At 36.1% G+C, this 22940-nt stretch overlaps 1 protein-coding gene across 5 annotated transcripts in view; it reads left to right on the forward strand.

Annotated features, from left to right (window-relative positions):
- The window catches only part of rab11fip1a (RAB11 family interacting protein 1 (class I) a), an 81738-nt gene extending 59542 nt beyond the window's left edge, over positions 1 to 22196 (forward strand). For 3 of the 5 annotated variants that reach the window (XM_051924037.1, XM_028799171.2, XM_028799161.2), the window contains exons 5-7: positions 11731 to 14421; positions 20552 to 20681; positions 21203 to 22196. In XM_051924037.1, coding sequence (XP_051779997.1) covers positions 11731 to 14421; positions 20552 to 20681; positions 21203 to 21412 — 3031 coding nt within the window. In that variant the 3' untranslated portion in view covers positions 21413 to 22196. The remainder of the gene's footprint in view (positions 1 to 11730; positions 14422 to 20551; positions 20682 to 21202) is intronic. The other 2 variants (XM_028799173.2, XM_051924038.1) reach the window with 2 other exon arrangements.
- Positions 22197 to 22940: the final 744 nt, after the last annotated feature.

A 22940-nucleotide genomic window follows, 5' to 3' on the forward strand; every position in this document is an offset into this window, starting at 1 on the left:
TCGGATGCTGAGAAAGAAACAAGTCATGAATACACGGTCACGGGTACAAAACGAAAAGGAAAGGATAACAGGAACAAACACACGAACACGAAAGAAACAACAAAATAGACGGCTATGCAGCATAGGTGGATCTCATTACCATAAGGCACTATTAACCGTTCAACCGCAGAAAAGTCTCCATATTAACAGTGAGTGCAATACTTCTTATTACTTTTCCATATTTCTAAAAGAAAAAATGTCTCGACTCCAAAAACGCAAAGCTCAACTAAAGCTTCTAACTAACGATGTACCTAAAAGTAAAAACTTTATGAACTGCGTTAGATCCTACAATAGTTCATTTGCTTTTAGTAAATATCAGGCCACCAAAAGGCAATGGCCCATACTGCTTTCCCATATGTGCACAAATACTGCATCGCATTGGAACAGTGCACCCTGAAACAAATCAACAACGCAAATATGCACAAATCTACATCCTGGATCCACATGACGCAAACTATCAATCAAAGTGCTGCATCGCAACAGGCACGGATTCAAAACGAAACACCTCCCGTCTCAGACATACGTTAACGGCAAGGAAGGCTACAACGGGCGTCTCACACAGCACAGGCAAATCGATTACAGCTCCAAAACAACACGTCCCAAATACTACATATGCAACAACGCGCCTCTCAAACGGCACAAGCAAAACATACACCGGGAAAATTCATTCGGATTAATAAATGTCATTTCCAATCATTGTCATTCAGTTCACTTCCCTGAAGAAACAACTGGCAATACAAGTAATACATTTAGACGTTGTTGTCAAAAGGGTCAAATTAGACTGCCTTCTTTACATTCATATACTGAATATCTACAGAAGATTCTAACTGACGATGTACCTGAAAGTGAAATCTTTATCAACTGCATTAGATCCTACAAATCGGTATCCACTATGAACATTAACGGTGGCACTGCACGTGACATCCGTCTTCAAAAAATGTTGTTTATTGATGAATGTACAATGGCATGAAGTCACTTACTCAACACCATTCATAAACTTCTACAAACGTTTATGAATAATAATATTCGATTTGGAGGAAAGGTACTTTTATTAGGAGGAGATTTTAAACAGTGATTAGCTATTCTTCCAGATGCCATGCACTCAGCTATTGTTCAGTGCACCTTAAAATACGCAGACAATTGGCATTGCTTTCAAAAGATACAGTTAGTAAAAAAGATACGATGTCCAGAACCAGATCATAACAATTGCTTATTACAACTGAGAGATGGTACACTCACCAATACAGATGGACTTCAGCCACATATTATTACAATTCCTCAAGCCTTTATCTGCGACGACTTAGTTACAGAGAGATTTGGAACAGCAATCTCATTAGACCAAATGCCCCTTTTAACACAACGCACTATATTATGTCCAAAAAATATTAATGTGGAAAACATAAATACCCAAGTCATTCCATTACTTCCTGGAGAGACACAACTCTTTCTAAGCTCTGACAAAGTTGACTCTGATCACGATAATGACCATCTTCATTGACCTTACAAGTTCTGACCTGGAATTACCTTTTACACTTAAACGGCGTGTACAAAGAAATTTTCCAATAAACCTTTACACTGTGCCACACACTTTATTGTTTGCTTTCTATTTGCATCATCTACACCGTCACACTATTCTATATCTCATTCATACATCACGCTCTTTGTCATTCCCAACACCAGGGGTTGGCGAGCGAAGCGAGCAGGGGGCGGAGCCCCCTAGTTACCTATAAAGGAAAACATGATTAACATTGTCTGTACTGATAATAAAAGTGTCTAAAATCATAGAAACAGAATATATCAATTGTCTATTTTATTTTTTTGTAAACTTGTGTATGTTAAACATTTTAGCAACATATATGATAAATTCTCTATTTGATTCAGTTTATTCTTGGGACTCGTGAGAGACATCTTACATTGTTTCTTTATTCACATCATTCTCATAAAGCTCCATTTTCACTTATAAGCCCAGAAATATGCTTTTATTAGAAAATTGAATTTTCTTAGGAAAGTTTGTGGGTAAACATTCAATAACATAAATACATCTATGGTGTTTTAGCCTTTGTTTTTAATGAGTTAATAATTTGCTATTGATATGTAAACTGTAGAGTGAGAATAGGAAATTAGTATCTTAAGTTAAATAGGACTAAGGTATTACAAAAGAAAAATATTTTGGTCAAGCATTTCAAAACAATCTCTTTTTATCTGCCCAGAAGAAATTCAGATTATGGTGAAATGTATTTTTCTTCCTCCTACTCATGATAGCTGCCTTATACTTTTTGCCAGGGCAAAAGTCTTCATCCCACAGACCTGTTGAAATTTTATGTACCTAAAAGCAGCTCTTTAAAGATAATGAAAATATGACTGATACGAGTGTTTCCTCTGGATATTTCTTAACACTAGCTTGCATGCATACTAAAATACTTTGTTTTACAGTCAAACTTCTTTTTTCTTTTAAAGAGCAATGTCCCAGAAACCTTGGCTTATAAGAATGCCCCTGCAGCTACTTTCAGTTTTTACAAGTACAGTACTGCATCTTGTTTTAATTCTGCTAAATCCATTAGATGATACCAGGAGTTTTACAGTATTTAAAAAAAAAAAAAATAAGACCAACTGAACTCTAGTGCATGTATGTCTGAAAACATTTTTCTCTTGTGGTGTCTCTGTTGGCAGGTTGTGGGGGAAAAAAACATTTAAAAGAAGTATGAGAGTTCTGGAAAACTGAATAATTGTGTCATATTTCAAATAATGTTTTTTGTACTTAATATTGCCGCTAATGTTTGAGTAACCAGGTTTGTTCCCATTGTAAAGTGTAAGGTTTTACATTTGTAAATAATATGAGGGGAGTTCACTGTTGCTTATATTTAGCCCTCAGAAACATTTTATTTTAGAGCCACACTTCTGTGTGGTTTCACTAGAAAAAAAAAATAGAAATAAACAAAATGTAATAGTTGATGTAAGGAACAAATAAATAATCACAGAGCAAAACATGAAGAGTCATTACTTTGGTGTCATCAAAGGTGTCAGAGGAAGTAAGAATAGTCATTTATAGAGCCCTATAAACCGCCTATCTTGGCAGCAGTGGGTTCAAGACAAGTCCTTCCATCACAGTTAACCTTCAAATCATAACTCACTTGTACATGACTAATTTAGACATTCCAGTTAACCTAATCTGCATTTCTTTCAGTTCAGGTTGGAAAACTGGAGTACAGAAGCGAACCTATGTAGAAATTGACAGGAATAAACACTTTTAACCGCTGAATGTGGTGAGGGAGTTGTTAATCTTTAAGATTACAAATTTGCAAAAATACTTGTTGCGAAACAATATTAACTTGTAAATTTAATTTTGTAATCCTTACTTTGTCAAACTTTTCTTTCTTTTTTGTGAAATTGGATGTTTGAATCAGCCAGAATGACTGTTACATCCACCTATCTTGCCAAAATATTGCAAGAGTGTTTAAAATTCCTAAAAATATACCGAATAAATTTACTGTTTTATCATGCAGTCAGTCAGCAGTAAAATATATCTTCAAACAGAACTGTTTTAAGTCTAAAATTCTGCTCCCTGTATAACAGCGGTGTCAAAATCAATTTTATCAAAAAGCAAACATAACATTGTATATACCCGAAGTGAGCCAGAATACAGTATATCAACAAACAACTCTTGCCACATTTTCTTTACAACAAGCCACACGGACACCTTTCTGTTAATCACAATTGTACATTCTGTTTAATGTCTGTTTTGAAACTATCTTCTATCGTTATCAGCTTTTCTTTCCTTGGATGTTGAAGCTGGTTAGAAAAGATACCAGGGGTCATGATAACAAAATCAGCACTGGGTGGAAAAAATGTCGGCCCCTGGGTGAGCTCTAGCAATTTTGCTGCAAAGCTATATCACTGCTCCATATCTAATAAATGATGCAGAAGAAAGCTACCAGTTAACTACAGATATTAAGTAAATGAATGTAAATTTGCAGTGAATAAGTAAAACAAAAATACTAATTTGGCATTAATAAGTCAAAATACTGATTTTGTTTTTGTCAGAATATATGACACTGTTTCAAAAAAGCTAATGGACAAAGGAAGGCAGAAGGAGAAAGAGTTATACTGGCTCAATCTGAATCTGGAAGCAAAGTGGCACTGTTTGAAAAAGTTGAGTTTAATAAAGAATGTAGAGTCTTGCACCTTGACTGGCAGGCAAAGAATGAACAAAGCACTCAAACAAACTAATTCAGCTTGCATACATTGATATTGTGAAGAGACGTATGTTGAGTTCGTTGTTGTTCTTTTCTATTTCCTGAGCAACATAATAGTGTGTAAATGTATAAGAAAAGCCAGTTCTTTTCCAAACTGAGACTCTTTATTGAGGGTTAAAACCATAGAATGAGATTGTGTAGTTCCATATTATTTGTCTCATTAGTCAAAGCTGTCAGACTGGGTTAGTGCAACAGTTTATTAATGCTCTCTGTAGACTTATACTACTTTCACTTTTTTTCTTTGAAACCCTAGGTAGTATGTCTTTTTTTTTTTTTTTTTTTTTTTTTTTTAAAGGACTGAATTCAATTAATTTATTTTTTATCACATTTCAGTTTTATCATTCAATGTCATTGAAAAGCATAACTCAAAGGTGAAAATGAATTCATTTAGGCTTTATGCTTTATTTTGTCTTTTATTTTTCTTCATTATGTAAAGCACTTTGAGCTACTTTTTGTATGAAAATGTGCTATATAAATAAATGTTGTTGTTGTTATGCAGTGGCAGAAAAAAAAAAAAATTGGCATTTTGGTATTGGCCCAGTGCTTTCGAAAATTCAGCCTAGATCCAGAAGTTTAATTTAATTACACCACCTTATAAATATATTGAATTAGAAGTCATAACTATCCAAGCTAAAATACTGAGTGCATTCCAACAATTTAAGGACTGTTGAACACCAATCAAAGGTTGATTTAGGAAAGCTAGTTTGTTGGGGCACCAATAATAATTTAGCGTTTTAGTCCTGATCCTCACTGCTTGCCTGAACACATGAAGTTGAATTATCATTTTTCTGTCTCTACCTGTGATTTCCCAATAATTATTATGGTCTCTCTGCTTTAATGACTTTATGCTATGTGATTTTATTTCCTGCTTTTGCTGCTTCATGTTTCTGTGTTGTCATTTTGTTTACATTGTTTGGGGTTTGTGGGGAATGCTGATTTTAATAAAAATATAAATGCTTAATTCTCATGTTTCAAGACATTGTTGTGCTTACAAAGTCAGTTTCTATTGAGGTTGTTTTTATGAAGGGGAAAGAGTAAATATGCACAGGGAGTGTCAGCCAATTTGTCTAATTCACATGTGAAATCCGGTTTAACTGATAATGCATTGTAAATATACTGTAGTTACATAGGCCAATTAAACTTGCTCTGCTTTATTACTTCTGACAGTGCTGTCAAGTAAGGCTGTGTATTCTCCAAGGCTTAAAGAGAGAGACTGTGTGTGTGTGTGTGTGTGTGTGTTCTGTTAATTAGTGAATAATTTCAATTCAATAAAGTAATAGAAGATTTCAACTTTAAAGTTGCTTATCTTTGTCAGACTAAGTTTAGATATGGTGTCACTCTCAGTGGAATGCAACCCCATGTGAATTGTTTAGTGCTGTATGTGTCAGGACATAGACAACAGGATGTTGAGACGGATGTAAGTGAGAATCTTTTTTCTTTGTTTTATTATTACTACAATTAAATTAGTGATATTTTTGCTTGGTTACCTTGTCAAAAAATCCACTTTGTACCATAACCTTAGTTGCCTTTGGGCTGTTTATTTTGAAAGTAAAACCATATTCTAGCTAAGGACTTAAAATGATGCTCATCTCTAAAGCAATCCCAACCATTTCAAAGTTAAAACTAGATAGACTTTAATGATCTAGTTATTTCAGTGATTTACAATTTGAAAAAAACAAAAAAGATTAATGCAGTATGTCATCCAGGGTAGGAATAAGAGCCTCTTTTTGGAAGCATGGTATTTGCACTGCTCTCAGCTAGTTCTAAGGCTTATGTGTACAGCTGTTTTTTCTTTTTAATAATTTACCTGTTTTAATAGTTCTTTGTCTTTTTTCTCTCTTTTGCTTGGGAGGAGTGAGACGCCTTCATTTAGTTATTAGCTCAGCGTTTCTCAACCTTTAAGTATTTGCGACCCGAGTTTTCATAACAGTTTTAATCGCGTCCCACTAACGTTTTTTTGAAAGGAGCCCACTAATACCAGTTTGTTCTTTTTTAATTAATTATATATCATAGATGCATATTTTATTATACCTACTTCACTTTTATCGATATTTATCTAACTCTATATTTTTCTAGTATCAGAATGTAGTTTAAGTTCATTTGTTTTGGTTTCAATAGATGTATTTTTCATATTTTCGAGTCTTGTTTTCTTTTTTTCACATCTTCGCACCCCCTTTTTTTGTTACTTCGCGCGCCCCACAGTTTGAGAACCGCTGCATTAGCTAATGGTCTTCTCTCATTTGTCAACTTTTTTATGTTTGTATGTTCATTTAACCTATTTTTATACATTATGTTACATTACGTTTGCAAGTCTTGGATTTATACGTCTGTTTTCTCTCTGCTATGTACCTTTTCTCATTTTTTGATTTCACATGCATCACATAAAAATCATGACATCACTTTGTCATTCAGTTCCTTACAAGTAGTATGCCATTTTTTATTTACAAACACAAAACCATGTTTTTACCTTATTCCATCTGCCTTTCTCCCGGTATAAGGTTCCCTTCCACTTTGTCCACATTCCTCATTCATATTTGTCCATCCATTTCCAAAACCACCTTAATTCTGCATTGGTACTCTGTGGTCAGAGCTCATGTTGGTAGTGTTGAAGCCAGTCATTGAGGGGGCTACAGTCCATTACAGAGTACAGTTGAGCTCACACTTATACTCAATTGCCTAGTTGTTAAAACCTACATCGGGAGATATAAATATGATATAAAATACGTACACGGTAGTTATGTTTTTTTTTTTTTATGCAATCTTTTTTTACAGTTAGAAAATTTGCCTACTAAGATCAGGTGAAGATTTTTCCCTCATGATGACTCAATTATAGTTTTTTATTTGAACCAGAGAAAATGGATTTTCTTTTTCACAAGTCATTGTCATACTTTTTACAATTCTTTCAAAATAATTCACTGAAACATTAATAACAGACCAATTATTTCTGGTTTCACAGAGGCATATGTAGTTTTTCACCTTTTTTTCTGTTCTATGTTTTTCATATTGTAGTGATAAATTTTAATATTAGGAAGAGGCACGTTTCACATTATGCATTTTTCCCTTGGCTTCTTTTCCAGTCTTCTCATATCATTCTTGCTTGCTTGGTCTCATTCTTTTTGTGGACTTGACCACATACTTATCTGAATCCCTCTGTATCTACCTTTTGATGCCCCTCTATTTTGGTTTCTGTGATTATGATTCACTTTTCTATACTTCTGATATTTGCATTTCCCATTGTTTATCATGCACTGAAATGTATTTTTTTTTCTTGACTTTTGTCATTTAAATCTTCTTTAGAGCAGCATCATATTAAAACTCTGAACTTTCTAGGTTCTATTCATTTTTCCAGTTGCTAGAATGTGTGTATATTTGTTAGTGTGCCAAATGTTGGACAGGGGTCTTACCTTGAAGAAGCTGGGCAAATGCCAAACTACATCTCAAACCAAACACTACATGTAGCATCCGCTGAACGATTGGTGACAAGGAAACTTAGAACAGTAACACAAAGTATAAATCAAATTAAATACATACTTGTGCCTCTGTGATTTAATTTTAACAAACCTGACCCTTTATGATTTATGATGTGGATGTCTGTATGCCATCTTAACATTTATTGTTTAGCCTTTGATTCAAATCAGGTTGTTCCGTCTCCCTGTCTAAGTGTTTGTCTTTTAACTTCCCTACTTAAAGCTAATTATTTTTGGCCGTTTTTATTGCTTGTCTGGGGTTCACATTTTTGTGAGGCATGTAATCTTTGATATTGATGGCATTGCCTTACAGGACCACTTTCTTTTCACGAGCCACAGTCCATGAAACTGTACAGGATCTTTGTTCAAACTCACTTGGCTCCTTCTCCATACCAGACCAGCCCCCAAACTCTGTTCCCAATGTTATTGTAAAAGAACAGACGAGAAAGATCATAAAGGTTTGGGGCACCATAGTGATCCCCATTTATCATATGAAGGACAAGTCTTCTTCAGACAATTGTCACCCAACTTTTCTAAGATGGCAGTTTATATAGGAAGCTCGGAGGAAGAGATGGGTTTGGTAGACAGGGGGGAAAAAGGAAGTTGCATTATCGGAGGCCTGTCCATCAATCATTTTTTCTGCAGAGGGAGTTAGAATAGAGGCATTAGTTGACGGCGCTAGTCCCTGGCTCAGAGGATAATTACTATCATCTGAGCCCTGAGGCTGTCTCCTGATCGTATTTGTGTGACAATGTCCTATTGTCACATGCTGTATTATGTTGCATGTTTTGGTCCAGCTAAAAAAACCTTTATTAAAAGTGGCATAAATAATAAAGCATTTTTAGCTGTGGTAAGTATTTTAGAGTTTTAACACTATTATAAAATCCTTTTTGTAGCCCTGGCAGTTAGTTGGAATCTTGATTTCTACCTATTAATGTATATTGATGCACAATTCCTGTCTGCACATTCTCCCAACAGTTTCTTTGCTCACTTTCTGAAGTGAGAACTCTGTAACAGAGGAGTTGCCATTATTTTTTTCTCACATTCGATTTCGACTATTTTACATTTTTTACCCCCAAGTTCTTTCTTTAAAAAATAGCCACCCCACAGAGACCACAAGCTTAATCCTTTAAAGAGCCTTCATTTCCGAATCTTAAGTAACTTTTTTTGTTTAGCTGACTTGAGAAAATATGTGCCAGTCCTGATTTAATTGGGGTTAGAGCTTTTATGTGTGCATGATTTTTCCTATTTTTCTTTTTAGTACCGATTCTATTCCATTTTTCTTAACTCTTGCTTGGACTGTACATTTCCAGCACAAAATGTCACACTGTGACTCCTTTTTCTTAATTCCAGCACTTTTCTGAGGCTTCACTCCAGGACCCAGTTCCAAGAGTAATATAGAAGAAAACGGAATTTGTTTGAGAGTGAGAAGTATGTTTTTTTACTGTTAGGAAAATGTAGGATTTTTAAATAACTTACAGGACCACTATCCGTAGCAGCAGCATTATTTCTACATACATACCATGTTCTTTTTTTGTTTTGTTTGCTTTTATACATCTCATTCTAACTCATCCAAGACGTAATTTCTTTTCACGGTTTTAATATAAATCTTGCTGTACTGTTAAAATGTTTCAAGGAGATAGCTTATCTGAGTCGTATGAAGACTTCAGTCTTGTCCATCCATAGAAACCCTTGCCTTCATTACTTATCAGCATACAGTAATTGATTATTAGAGAATTATGTACACAGAATGAGTACTTTTATTTTCAAATCTATGACATAATTTCCATTTAGAAATCCTACCGTTCATTAAAAATCCTTCTTTTCAAGGGTTCAATCAAATGCATATCAAAATCTTAAATAATTTGTTTCTGTTTTTAATCAATAATGAAGTACAAGTCGCAGGTGTCTAATAGTTATCTGAGTAACTTGGCACAGTTTTCTCCTCTGGGTGGGATTAACATTATGCAGCTTTGATAAATCTTTGGAGAGAAAAAGTAAGACAGAAACACTTCCTGGACCCTCTTTTACTATTAAAATACTGAATTTATTTTTGGAAGATTTTTCTTCAATATTTCTCGGGAAATGTGTTTTTATTTTGTCAATATCTATGCTGTCAAGCAGTCATAAGCAATATGGATGCTCGGTCATCTGAATGCACATAATTTTATGTGACTGTCATTGTCTGTTAAACTCCCAAAACTGTAAATTAAATAAGACAAATAAAAATATTTAAATATAGTCTAGTTTGTTGTCAGCACAGCTCATATGATCTTCTGTTTATAACATATTAATAAGCAGTGCAGGGCTTCTGTACATTGGCAGATTTTCCTCTCTTTTTGGCAAACTGAATGAAAAGAATGGTTTTAGATACTGCTTGTTTTATGTAAGTCAGGGATTTGGAGTAGAGTTTTGTACTTGTCCAACTTCTAGGTGCTTTGTATAGTCTATGAATCTAAGGTCAGGTCTTCCTGTCACATGTGGAGGAGATTTGGATATAGAAAGTTTTATGTTTGTAGAAAGTGAATCCTTTTCCTTCTAGTTTTTTAATTGTGTTATTCAAAAAGAGTATGTTGGTCTTCTCTTGTTTAGACATAGCTTTATTTGGCATAGAATTATTTGAGGCCGTGTAGTATTATAAAATCAAGATTTGCTTTCATCTGTGCATAAAAGGTATTTTTACAATTATAGGTATTTTATGTTGCTTTTAAGTGCTGCCCCTGTGTTTATGTGGGTTTGCGGCTATAGTCATAAAACGTTATTTAGGCTACTGTAAAATGCTTTTGTTTTATATGTGTGTTTGTACTTGTGTTCAAGTTTGTTGTGCAGTGAACTATTGTCCAATAGTCAGTATTTTCTTGATAAATATGGCTACCGTCAGGCTTCATTTCACTGTAAAAACAAATTGGGTAAAGAAATGAGATATTTGACAGATGCCAGTTTAGTTGTTAAACATACTACATTCACAAATCGCTTCTGCTAAGTTATGTGCTTCAGTGAAGAAACACTTGATCCTTGCTGTAGCTGTTAGACTGAAAAAACTTAATCTTCTCTTAGTTCCAGTTTCTTCTTTTGAGATTACAAAAGCTTTGTGGGCGAGATGGAAAAATAGCACAACGTTCTTTCAGGATCTGGGGCACTTAAGTGTGCTTTAAACTGTTGTACTGTTGTTGGGTATTTTTTAATTTAAAAAGAAAGGCATACACCCTCAGCTGTCCTGTGGTAAATAAAACCTATAAATTGAAAACTTTAAAAAGTTGCACACTCCATAAAGCAGTCATTGCTTTGGTCCTACAGTTACAGTTCCTTTAAATCCAGTCACCCAACACCAGAGATATTGCACATCATTAGCTAGATTCGTTACAGAAAACTCTGGGGAAAATTGTTTGATTTAAGATTTTAAGTAAATAATGTAGAAAATAAGTAGACCTAAACTGTGAGTTAAAAATTTGAAATGAAAGTTATACTTTCATTATAATGGAGCGCTTCTGATGTGCTGCATGTCCAAACTAATATGGAGTAAATCTGTGTTAGTTAACCCTATAGACTGAACCCCCACCCCCCACTAACTACATGTCAGTCAGCCTCATAGACTGCAAGATATTTCTCAGTATGTAAAGAAGTCAATGCTTTACATACTTTGATGGTAATCAGACAAACTTCATAATGTATTATTTACTAATGTAGAGTTATCCTTCATATTGGAAATGGTGGGGCTTGCTGGGCTAGGCATGCATTCTCTTCTGCTTTGGGGCTTTTATTAACATTACTGGTCTGATTGATTGCACAACCCTTGATAAACTCTGTCTCACTCTGGATGATTTGGTTAATATAACAAACATATGTTGAAGTGAGTGAATATACTGATGGAAACCTAGGAAAATATCAGCAATGGGGCAAAGGTCATGAGCTGTTCATGATATTTTATGCCAAGGCACTGACGTGTAGATATTTTTAACACTCATTTTCAGATTGGAAGTGTCTCCCAAGGCAGAAACTGTCCACGAACTACCTTCCCATACCTCTCCTGATTGCACTGACCACCTTACTTCCCCTTCTGACCTTTTTACCAATGCCCCTCATGCCTTCTCCAGTCTGCATGACTCCTTTTCTCCTCCCATTCCTCTTCACACCTCCAGAACTACATTAATATCTCCTCCACTCTCCCCAGTCAACACTGGTTTCACAAAGGAGGCACGACTCTCATCCTCCAGCAGGAGTTCCGTCAAGTCTCTTCTTGAAGAACTGAAAAAAAAAAGAAGTGAATCTCTTGATGGTGAAGACCTTTCATCTTCTCCGCTGAACCCTGAACTAATCCATCAGTACAATAAAGATGATGAATTTCTAAAATCGCCATCACCTGACTATTTAACCAGGACAATGTCTACAAATCCATTGAGCAGTTATCAGTCTCCCACCAACATTTTGGATCAACTGAATTTACGTTCTGAAATAATACCAGATAAACCTGCCTATAATTGTCCTGCTATGGACTTACCTGTATCAGATACCCACTTAACTTTGGTAAAAGAGAAAAATGGTGACACAACTCTTGAAACAGCCCATAATTCAGTGAGTGTAGACCCAAGTGTTAATGTGGATATTTTACCCTTAATGTCTGACACATCTATTCCAGAAAAGACTTGTTCTGATATAAGCCATTCTTCTCAGGAACACAGGCTAGAAGTTCCAAATGAATTTCCAAAACCAGCCACCAGATTTAGGAGCAGACAAGAGAATGCTGAACAGGCAACTGCAAAATACACACCAAAACCTGCACCAAGGACTGTAATAACAAATATGGGTATTAAAGAAGTGTCTAATGACAATTTAAATAAGCCAGGTGACATGACAAAGGATGATAAAATTCATAGTATTAATGTAAATGAAATCGCATTGATCAAGAAGAGCTCATTTGATGCAGAATCTGAGGGTGCTTCATCAAAGCTGGAAACAAAGTACAGTTTTAAGGGTCTTGGGAGAGATGATCTTAAAGGAGGGAACATTCCTTTAAGGGGAAAAAAAGAGGAGGACAGCAGTTTTGTGGAGCAGATGAACCCAAAGACGGATCAATTGCAGAGTAAGAACTTCAAACCGAAAGATCAATTAAAGGAGCTGGGCAAAAGTAATGATGAAATGTTGGTTAAAAAGGAGACTGATGCTACAGGAAATGCTAATCTGCCTGTTAAGAAAAACAAATTTCCTGTTCTTTCCAGCCATACTGTGGAAGGGGCATTGGTAATCCCAGATAGTGTGCCTCAACCTGACATAGAAACAGAAAGAATACTGAAGCATACACATTCTGGCAGCAATCAAATTTATTCTGTTCTTGAAGATAGTGTGAACAAATCCTCCTCATCTGTGATAAGTGTTACTCAGACCCTGATGCATAATGAAAAGCCTGTTCTTTCCAGCCAAGTTATGGAGGAGGTGCTAATAGTAAAAGATAAAATAAATATGTCTGAAATGTTAAAGGAAGCATCATCCGAGAGCAGTGAAATTCAATCTGTATCTGAAGTGAATGTGAACAAAACCTTCCCATTCACAATAACGGACAGTTGTTTTTCACAGCAACATAAAATGCCTGCTTTTTCCAACAATGTCCTGAAAGAGATGTCAGAAGTGAGAAATGAGGTGAATCAGACTGACCGCGATGACAGTAACCTTTTGAAGCTAACACCCTCTAAGATCAAAGAAATACAGTCTGAACCTGAGGTAACTTTGAAAAAACCACTCTCAACTACAGGAAAAGTACATTTGTCCATGCAGCAGAATAATAAACTTGCTGTTTCTAACCAAGTCACAAATTGGGCTTCAGATCTAAGAGCTGACAAGAATGCTGATGAAATATTGAAACAGGTACCCTTAGACAACAATAAAATGGAGTCTGTACCCAAAAGTGGTGTAAATAATCCATCTCTGGTTGCATGCACACAGGTAGAGGTTACCACTGAAGGCTCCTCCAAGGAGTTCAAGGATCCTGAAGAAAAAGGAGTTCTTAAAGAAAGCAGAGAAAACAAACAGTTAAAAACAGTTAAAAAGCATGTGCCTTTGGGATGCATAGAAGATCAATTATCAAATGACCCTCACGCTTCACCTGATGCTCAGAATAGTAGTGAAATCTGTAAAAGTGTAGGGCATCTGGATGGGAAATCCCTATCCAGTGAAGTTCTAGGTCACACATTCTGCTCAGATGAAGACCACTCTCTGTCTGAAATGAAGAAAAAAGGACAAGCAGCTTCTCTGTTTAAGCAGAGTAATGTAGTTTCTGGTCCAGAAAAGCCTGATTTTATGAGTAGTAAGGAAATTTCAGGTAGCAAAAACCATAAAACTGAGGCCCCAGATGAATCTGCAGACTCTGCTACCATAAAAGGACAAAAGTCGGTGAACAGGAATGAATTCAGTAAGACTCGAGATGTTCCATTTGTGTCTGACAAACCAGTGGATCCAGTTCCCTCTCTCTCCACTCTCTCCCCCATTACCTCTGATCTTTATACCCTCTCACCCCAGAAGACCAATGCCACAGAGGGCCACAATCAGCCTGTTACCTCCAGGGGGAAGAAAGTGTTGAAGGCCATGGTTTTGCCCTCGGAGACACAGCCAATTGTGAAGGATGCTGCCACTGAAGCAACAGAATCTGGTCCAGTCACAGGACGGCGCAGGTGAGACACTAGGTGACTTCTTGTTGGATTTTTTGAAGTTGCCACAGAAATTTTTCATTAAAGAATTGACATGAAATGGAAGAAATAAGCAGTATAGATTAATTAAAGGTCTGGGAGGATGTGGAGGAATAATGTTTGTTAATTAATAGCTGAGTAATTATTAATTTTTCAGTAGTAATGACAGTACATTAGGTCACCATGGCCCAGACATCAAATACTTTCCCCACTGCCCTGCTTAGAAAATTCTGTATACAATGTATAGTGGTTATATTTCAAATATGGTCATCTTTATTGGGAATTTATAACTTTGCATGCATTTATCTATTTTATGTAAATAGAAAACACCTTTTAGGTTCAAATTAGTGGTACACTTCATTCCTCCACATACAGTATATGCTATGAGATACTTAATTAGATGCTAACTTACCTTAATTTAGTTTTTGCATTATCCTTACAAGCACATGGTTGGCAAGCCACCATAATCCAAAGGTGGCTCTGAGTTAGTTAGGGTCTGTTTTTATTTGAAATCTCCATGAGACTTACTTTGTATAGTTCCTCACCATGGAATTGTGTGTTTAGAGTGTCCCTACAGCATGTATGGGACACCCTCAGGTAGAAAAATGATACTCCTCAGCATAATGATCCAACTAAAGAGGTTTGGTCATCTGGTGAGGAATTTGTTTGGTACCCTTCACTAAAGATGCCTCAAACACAGCACAATAGAAGGCGATTACTGCAGCCTAAGGATAGTGGCTTATATCTGGTTTAAGAAACGCCCAGGAGAATCCGGAATATGCTGCAGGGAAAGGTCAAGAATTGTCTTTGTTGTGATTTCCTTTTCATATCTTCAGAGTTCTAATGGTTGCACAAGAAACCAGTTCATGTTTGGGTGAAAAAATAGCAGTACTCATTACTAAGTTTATTCTATTTTCTACTAAACTTAAAAAAGCAGTATTCAGCCATTAACCAAATTCTCAGACATTACAAAATGTTCAAAGATTAAGATACTAAAAGATTTCACCAAAAATTTTTACTTTAGCATTTTGCAGCTGATAAACTTAACTTTAATAGGCTTACCTGTTACTAGCCCTTACTTTCATAACTAAAAAATATTTTAAATTAAAATCTTTATTTCTCTGGTTTATACCATGGTCTCTGGACTATGTGAGGTTTAACTAAATTCCTATAGAGGTTTGTGAAAGGTCTAGGCCTTGTTAAACATTTTTAGAGTGTAGGGGAAAAACATGATTTCCATTTACCCGCTTTTTACCCTGCAATATTATTGCTGGTTTTCCCTATGTGAAATGCAGCCCGTGTATGAGAACAATCCTGTCCAGGGAGGTCATAATTATAATGCTTTATTCTTTTGAAATGGTCATTGAATCTAATAATTAACATCAATGAAAAGTAATAAGTAATCACAATTGTTCATGTTCAGTTTATGTAAGAAAGCCTGGAGGTTCTGTATGATGTACTATGTAAAAGGAAATAGCTACCAAGAGTTGTGAAGTGGAAGGCAGCTATAAGGCCCACATAAGGAAAATGTATTATTAGCTACTGCTAGTGCAAACTGGAGAACTGACAAAAGGTGCATACCAGCTGGATGGTGGTATTTATTTTAGAATTTTTCGTAAACCGCAGACAGGAATGAAGTGTTTTTATAATTTGCATTGTACAAAGTCCTCATGAGTTAAGCCACACCTGCAACACCGACAGAGCTTGTATTCAGCTTCCTAATGCAACAACCCAATTTTAGCTGTAATTGGCTCTCTTGAGCAGCCTTGAAGAATGGTTGTTAATGTGGTGCGGCTGTGAGAACAAGATGACTTGAGTACATGTCTGCTTTTGCTTCTCCCGTGAGGTTATTTAAGGCAGTCTAAAATTGCAGAGTCTTGAGGGATCATTTAACCACAATAATTAAGAGCTTGTGTTACATTGCCATTTGTAGTTTCAAGGAAGAGCTGACATGAAAATTGCCACTTTAGCACTATAAGTTAGGTTGTTTTTGATTTAATAATGTAGCATTGTTCATTTTGGTCTGAGGTTCACCCTAATCAGTTATTTGCTTTCAGCCACTGTTAAGGGACTGCATTTATTTCTCCTTGTGAGTTTATGTATGAGTTGTAGTTTTATGTTTCTTCTATTTCACTTGATTTAATTTGTAGAAGTTCAAAAGAACAAAACAAAACTGCGTGCCTCAAGACTGATATCAGTAAGGCTTACCAACAATTATAGAGTAGTACTGCTGGAGTTTGAATTCCACTGTTCATCTGATAGCAGCATTCTATATCACTTACAGTCTATAAAATCTTCTTACAAGGCAGCTTTGGTAATCTCAAGTGATTAAAAAGTATTTTTAACAGCAGATAAAATGTGAAGGTGTCAAGAATGACTGATGTAATGTCATTTTGACCCAGTTAAGTAAGCAGCTTCCCTGAATTCTTTGAAAATGTTGATTTGGTAAGATTCCATCTAAATATTTCGGTAGGCATGTCGGTGTTATTGATGATTGTAGTTATTTATTAAATAAAACTGCCAAAAACTGGATCGTGTTTTGAGAGCTGTAAATTAACCCTTACTATATAAATTTATCTTTTCCATAATGTATTCTCTGAGTGTTGCTCTACCTGAAAATCATATGTAGTATATAGTATACACACCATGTTAATGCTTCTTATAGGGAGCACTGTTTCACTTGGTTACCAGAAACAACACCTAACCCCATATTTGCCCATAATATTTTATCCCACTTGGGGTTATTTTGGAAGTGCATAGGTCAGCGTCTGCTTTTTGCTAGCCAAAGCCTTTTTTTTTTTGTTTTGTTTTTTTTTGGTAATCAGTATTTAATTGAAAATAAATACAAGCGCAGAATAACAAAATGAAATAATAGAAGGAGCACAGCAGGAAAGGTTTAAAAACAATGTAAAACCCTCATTTAGCTCCTCCTTTCCCAAACTGTGCCAAAGGGAGGATATTACAGAATAACCCACTTCCCAGAAGATAGAAAGGAACTGTAATCTTAATACAACATTAAAACGATAAACAGCAGCATTGAAGAAAAGCTACATCACAAAGCAACAGAGAGCCACAGTTTGAACAACTGACCTATAGTCCAGTTTTCATTTCAGTTTCCTAATGCTCTGTTGACCTGCAATGTAGATACTTTGAGGTAAATTAAAATGTAGAAGAAAGATTACCAGCTGTCCACAGTAATAGGTTATGGAGCTTGGCAGCAATAAGCAGGAATTTGTATCTGCCAGACTGCCTAGACAGAACAACTTACGGTTGTGAAAGGTAAGAGGCAAGAATAGAGAGGTTTAGAAGAAGGAGGATTTTAGATAATAAAGGATTATTTACAGAAATAAAAGAAGATAGAGTGTGACATGAAAAGAGGCAGATAAAAACAGCACAGCAATGCCAGAACATGTCAAGAAAAGTACTAGGTATACCAAGGAGTGCACAAGGCTCATCAGGTGGTGCTTCTGGACTGTGGAGTAGAGTCTACAGAGAAGTTTAATCTGGATGAACTGGTAGTTGAGTTTTCTGGAGAATATAGTATCCCTGGAAAATAAGGAGAGATGTGTGTAAACTTCAGAAATACTACAAATCCTATTATATAATTAATTTACTACAGTTTTAACACTTCTAACTTGCTCAAAGCTTTTTTTCATAGACAGTAGGAACCACTTCAGACGCCATCAAAATGTGTAGCATCCACCTGGATGATGTGACAGTAGCCATTCATGTGCCAGTATGTTTATCATATATTAGGTATTAGTTGGTGAAGGTGTGAGAGAGGTAGTTAGCCCATTAGAGACTGGGAATAATTAGGAGGACAGAATGACCAGGCCTGGTGGGCAATTTAGCTAGGACATAGGGAGCCAACCTGTTCTTTTTGAAAGATGCACAGAGAGTCAGGACCTCGGTTTTATGTCTCATCTGAAGGACAGCACTATTTTACAGCATAGCATACCCTTAATTGCACTTGGGCACAGGTGCCCCTGATGATCTGACCAACAGCTCTTCCAGCAGCAACCCAAACTTTTCTTAGATGATCCAAGTACACACCAGATCCAAATATCCTTAGCTTCAGGTGGACTACCTGTTTTGAAGTGCAGGTGGTATTACACTTCCAGTCTCACATTGCTTCATTAAAAAATGCACCCAAGAGGTAACTTCCTGATATGCCTACCTTGGACTTACTTTGACACCAGCACTTCACACAATAGGCTGCTGGCTGTTAAGTTTAAACATGCATACTCCCATCGCCAAATCAGCTTTGCTCACATATAGACATTGTGAATATTCAGCATTTTTCACATTGACCATCTGCTGCCACCCATTCCCCAGAAGTCCCACATGTTTAAATATGATAATGCCCATCTATGTCTAAAAGCAAAAAATGACTCCTTATAGCAGTAGTTGCCTGAAACAACCCAAAAGAGTTTAAATGTTGCTGGTTTGTAAATAATGTTTGGGTATGTTTGAGACCCCATATTAATGTATATACACTTGCCTTAAAATACTTTGTTTCGTAATTCTGATTTTCTGAGATGGTTGCCATTATACCAACAGCTTTTTAAAGCCTGTTTCATTGCATTTTTGTTTTAATTATACTAATGTCTAGAGAGACATTAAGCCATAAGCTTTTTTGAGATTTAAATGTTTGCATCATTAGTGCATTTTAGGGATTGACTTAAAATGTAAAAATAAAATAAGCTTTCCAGTGTTGAGCAGTAATTATTTGTGATGGGTGGTATCAGAGTATCATAGTTTAGAGCAGTAGGTTCAAAAACAGCTCTGACACAGTGCTGTGTTGCACCCATTCAAACCTGTTAAAATGTCACACATTTTGTAGTCCATTCTGAATATAGGTGTAAGTTGTAAATATGTGCTTTTCTTCCGTTTTGTTCGGAACATTTCGTATTGTTTGATTGCAGTTTCCCTTTTTATATATTTCTCTTTTCTCTTGATGAGAGAAGAAGTAAAAATGAGCACCTATGTGGAATAAAAGTGTCAACTGGCTGGTATTAATCCAGGAACAGTATCTCTGCTGTTCGTCATTTGATCTGACCTCGTAATGAATGACTGCCTTTAATAAGACATCTTGCTGTCATACCTTTGGTTTCCTGGTTCTCTGCCTGCAGATTGATTTTAATCTACAGTAGGTGTGTACTATTATTGATTTTTTAAAACAAAGTGATAATTTTGTTTTCCTGTATTTTATTACCTTACTATAGAAGTTGTTATCAGAGTCGGCAGTAGAGAGTGGGTATGTGTGGAAAAAACAAACTAACACAATACAGAAGAGTAGCTTTATTTCCTTGTTTCACTGGTATGCCAGTGTGACTTCCCTCACAATGAAGCACAGATAAGAGTTTTTGATAAATCCAACAACTCTTTATGGTTCAGTTTCATGCTTTCTGTACATGGTCCACCTGAATGTGGTGACACATACTGTATTGCTTAAAATAGGAAATGTAGTGCTTTGAAATTGCTCTAATTTTATTAAAATAACAAATCTAATACTGAAATTTTGTTTTCTGAAAATTTCAAAGCACTAAAACTCCTTTGTCTTTTAATGTGACATTGTTTAATGTGAACAAGATGCCTGGGGTGTCAAGACAGCAACAGTAAACTATCTGTACAGCTCTGTTCTGAGCAAATGTCCTTCATTAATAACTCAAGCAGTTATCATGGCTCTTTTTCCACTCCACACGCTAGCTATCTGGGCTCCTGCTGTGTGTGACGTTACATACTGCTTTAATATTACATCCTCTCTATATATCCATTCCTTATGTTGCTTGTTTTTTATCTTGATTTAGTAAGGGAAAGGGGTTATGCCCAGCCTGTTATAAAAAAAGGCAAAGAAAAGTGACCAGATGTGACAGATTAGCAAGAAAAAGACGTTGTTTAACTGTTGTTAAAGTTCCCAACAAATGAAACCATTAGGTTGTAAGAAATGCAACAAAAGCAATTATAGTGGTTCCTGTAATTATACAGTTGAGGGCTAGAATATCTGCATACAAATTTAAACAAGTTTTGACTTTAGTTGTGAGTTTATACATTATGGAAGCTGTCTGTCTTTAATATTACACTTATGTTGATTACTACTTCTTTCCTATTGCAGACCCCACCCAGTGAAACCACTGAGCTCCCAGGAAAGCCAGAAAACCACTGTGATCATGATGGAAAGGGATCTGAAAAACATTGGGGTGCATGAGGACATACGTGGCCAGAGTGGACTAATCAACCCCCAGGTATATTGACTAACCAAATGCTTTGACTTTACTGACACAGACTTCATTAGGTGTACATTTGTGTGGGACCGTACTTAACCTTAAAGGTCTGGGAGGACTCTCCATTGGATTTTTGTGAGTGATTATAACAGTAGGTAGATAACATTTTTTGGTTTATTCACAGAAGAGAGCTGCGGAATCGAGCCATTTCATGCACAAACATCAAGCTCCTAGAGCTGTTGTTACTACCTTTTCCCTTCCTTGCTTCCATACATTGCTGTTCTGCTGCATTCATACCACCTCGAGCAAAGTGGGCTTGGCAAAAAATGGGTTGTTTGTTTTCATTTGTTTTGTTAATGACATAGTCAGGTAGTGAGAGGTACAGTGTCTATGCAGTTCATTGCCTTGTTTTGGCATTGTTTTTTGCTCTAACACCAGTGTACAAATATCTTTTTTAATTTTCTTGTTTTAGAACTAATTGATGAGTTAGCTTATTGTTAGTCATCTTAACCATGTTTCTTCCTTTGATGTTTTTTGTACAGGTTACCAATACAGCAGATGCTGCCCCCTACTCACAGTTGACTCGTGAAGAGCTGGTAGCTTTGGTGGTGAAACAAAAAGGGACTTTAGCTAAAAAGGACGTTCAAATTCGCGAGCTGGAGGATTACATTGACAACTTGCTGGTCCGTGTAATGGAGGCGACACCCAACATCCTGAGATCACAGCCATCGAAACAAGCAGGCAGAGTCTAGTGAGGTGTGAAACCCTTTGGGAAGTGGGAGTGCTCTGAACACTTCTCTGAGAAGGCTGGCTACTTCTCACTTGGGAGTGTAGGGGCACTACTGCTAGAAAGCAATCTTGTAATATGGACACCAAAACGTTAGGCAGTGTTCCATGTGCTAAACATAACTTCCAAGCACGAGTTTTAATTTTTTGTGCCTTCTTCACTTTAGTTCCTACACTGTTAGAGACATGCAGGAAATCTGTTGGACCCGCAGATAACCCAGTTGGCCTTTTATAGTACAAGACTATATTTAAGATTATATACAGTATCTTGGCAATTCTTTTTGAAAGGTATTGAAATCTTTGTGCATTTTTAATTGGTTACCCAAAAATATCTATTCTTTCTCCTCTTTATTTAGTAGTTCAGATTGGAATGCAGCATTTTTGTGTTTTAACTTTGGTTTTCAGAGGAATGTTTTGAAACCATGAGAAATGACTCGTTACTTTTCAGCTTTCAATTTCAAAGTTATCAGCCCAGTAGATGTCATTTTAATTGGGAGAGTGAAAAAATGGAAAAAGACAGGATCAAACCTGGAAGTCCCCCTCAGACTTGGTACATCTGGTCATGTAGCTGCTTTGCAGTGCAACGATTAGCCTACCAGTCAGGTCATATGTAAAAAAGGTGCCAAGCTCAATAGTATTAGAACATATGTTTTGGAGTTTTTTATTGCTGTGTCCTGTTTGTTTTGGGGATTTAAAAGAATCTATTTTTAGTGTTATAAGTAAGGAATTTCATGGCAGAATCAGCCATTTTCTTTAAAAACAAATCAGCAGTTGGCATGCACCAGTGACATACTAGCTGAGTTTATTTGAGAAATTGTGTGGCACTGATTTGGGATCACTTATTTGTATTTGTAGACCCTGTTCTCCTGGCTGTGGTTATTCCTGGGCATCACATACATGGGCACTTGAGTTTTTTGCCTTCAACACTCTCACTTGATAAAACATGCAGCTGTAACATTCCCAACTGTTTGAGGTTAACTGAAGTCATTTTTGCTTATTTATAAATGAAATGTATATTTTATGATGAGATTGTGTATGATCTGGTATTATATTTATAGTTATATAAAAAAGTTTTATTCTTTCATGTGAAACTTAATAAAAAAGTATATTGTAAATTGAGTAATGTTGTATTGCCTTGCAGATTTGCTTTACTGTGTGAGTTGCTGTTTTCAGCTGAAGTGGATCGATCACCTTGTCACCTTACACCACATACTGGCCCTGATCCCATAATAGTTAAATGAGTGGTTAAGGAAATTAAATGGCTGGGTATTAGACCATACATATTTTAGTGTTTAAAAATGCTTCTGTAAAATGGGCGAATAGTAGAGGAACGGAGTCTTTCAAACAGGCAGTGACCATTTCTTCTCTGCTTTCTCAGGTACCTCCATCACTTCTTGCCCCAGTTTCTTCTCATAATTCATAAATGAATGGATGTAGCACTGTCAAGCTAGGTACAGTAGATGGGTTGCCAGTTGTGATCCCATGTGAACTGAA

The sequence above is a fragment of the Erpetoichthys calabaricus genome, chromosome 1, assembly GCF_900747795.2.
Source record: "Erpetoichthys calabaricus chromosome 1, fErpCal1.3, whole genome shotgun sequence".
Lineage (NCBI taxonomy): Eukaryota > Metazoa > Chordata > Cladistia > Polypteriformes > Polypteridae > Erpetoichthys > Erpetoichthys calabaricus.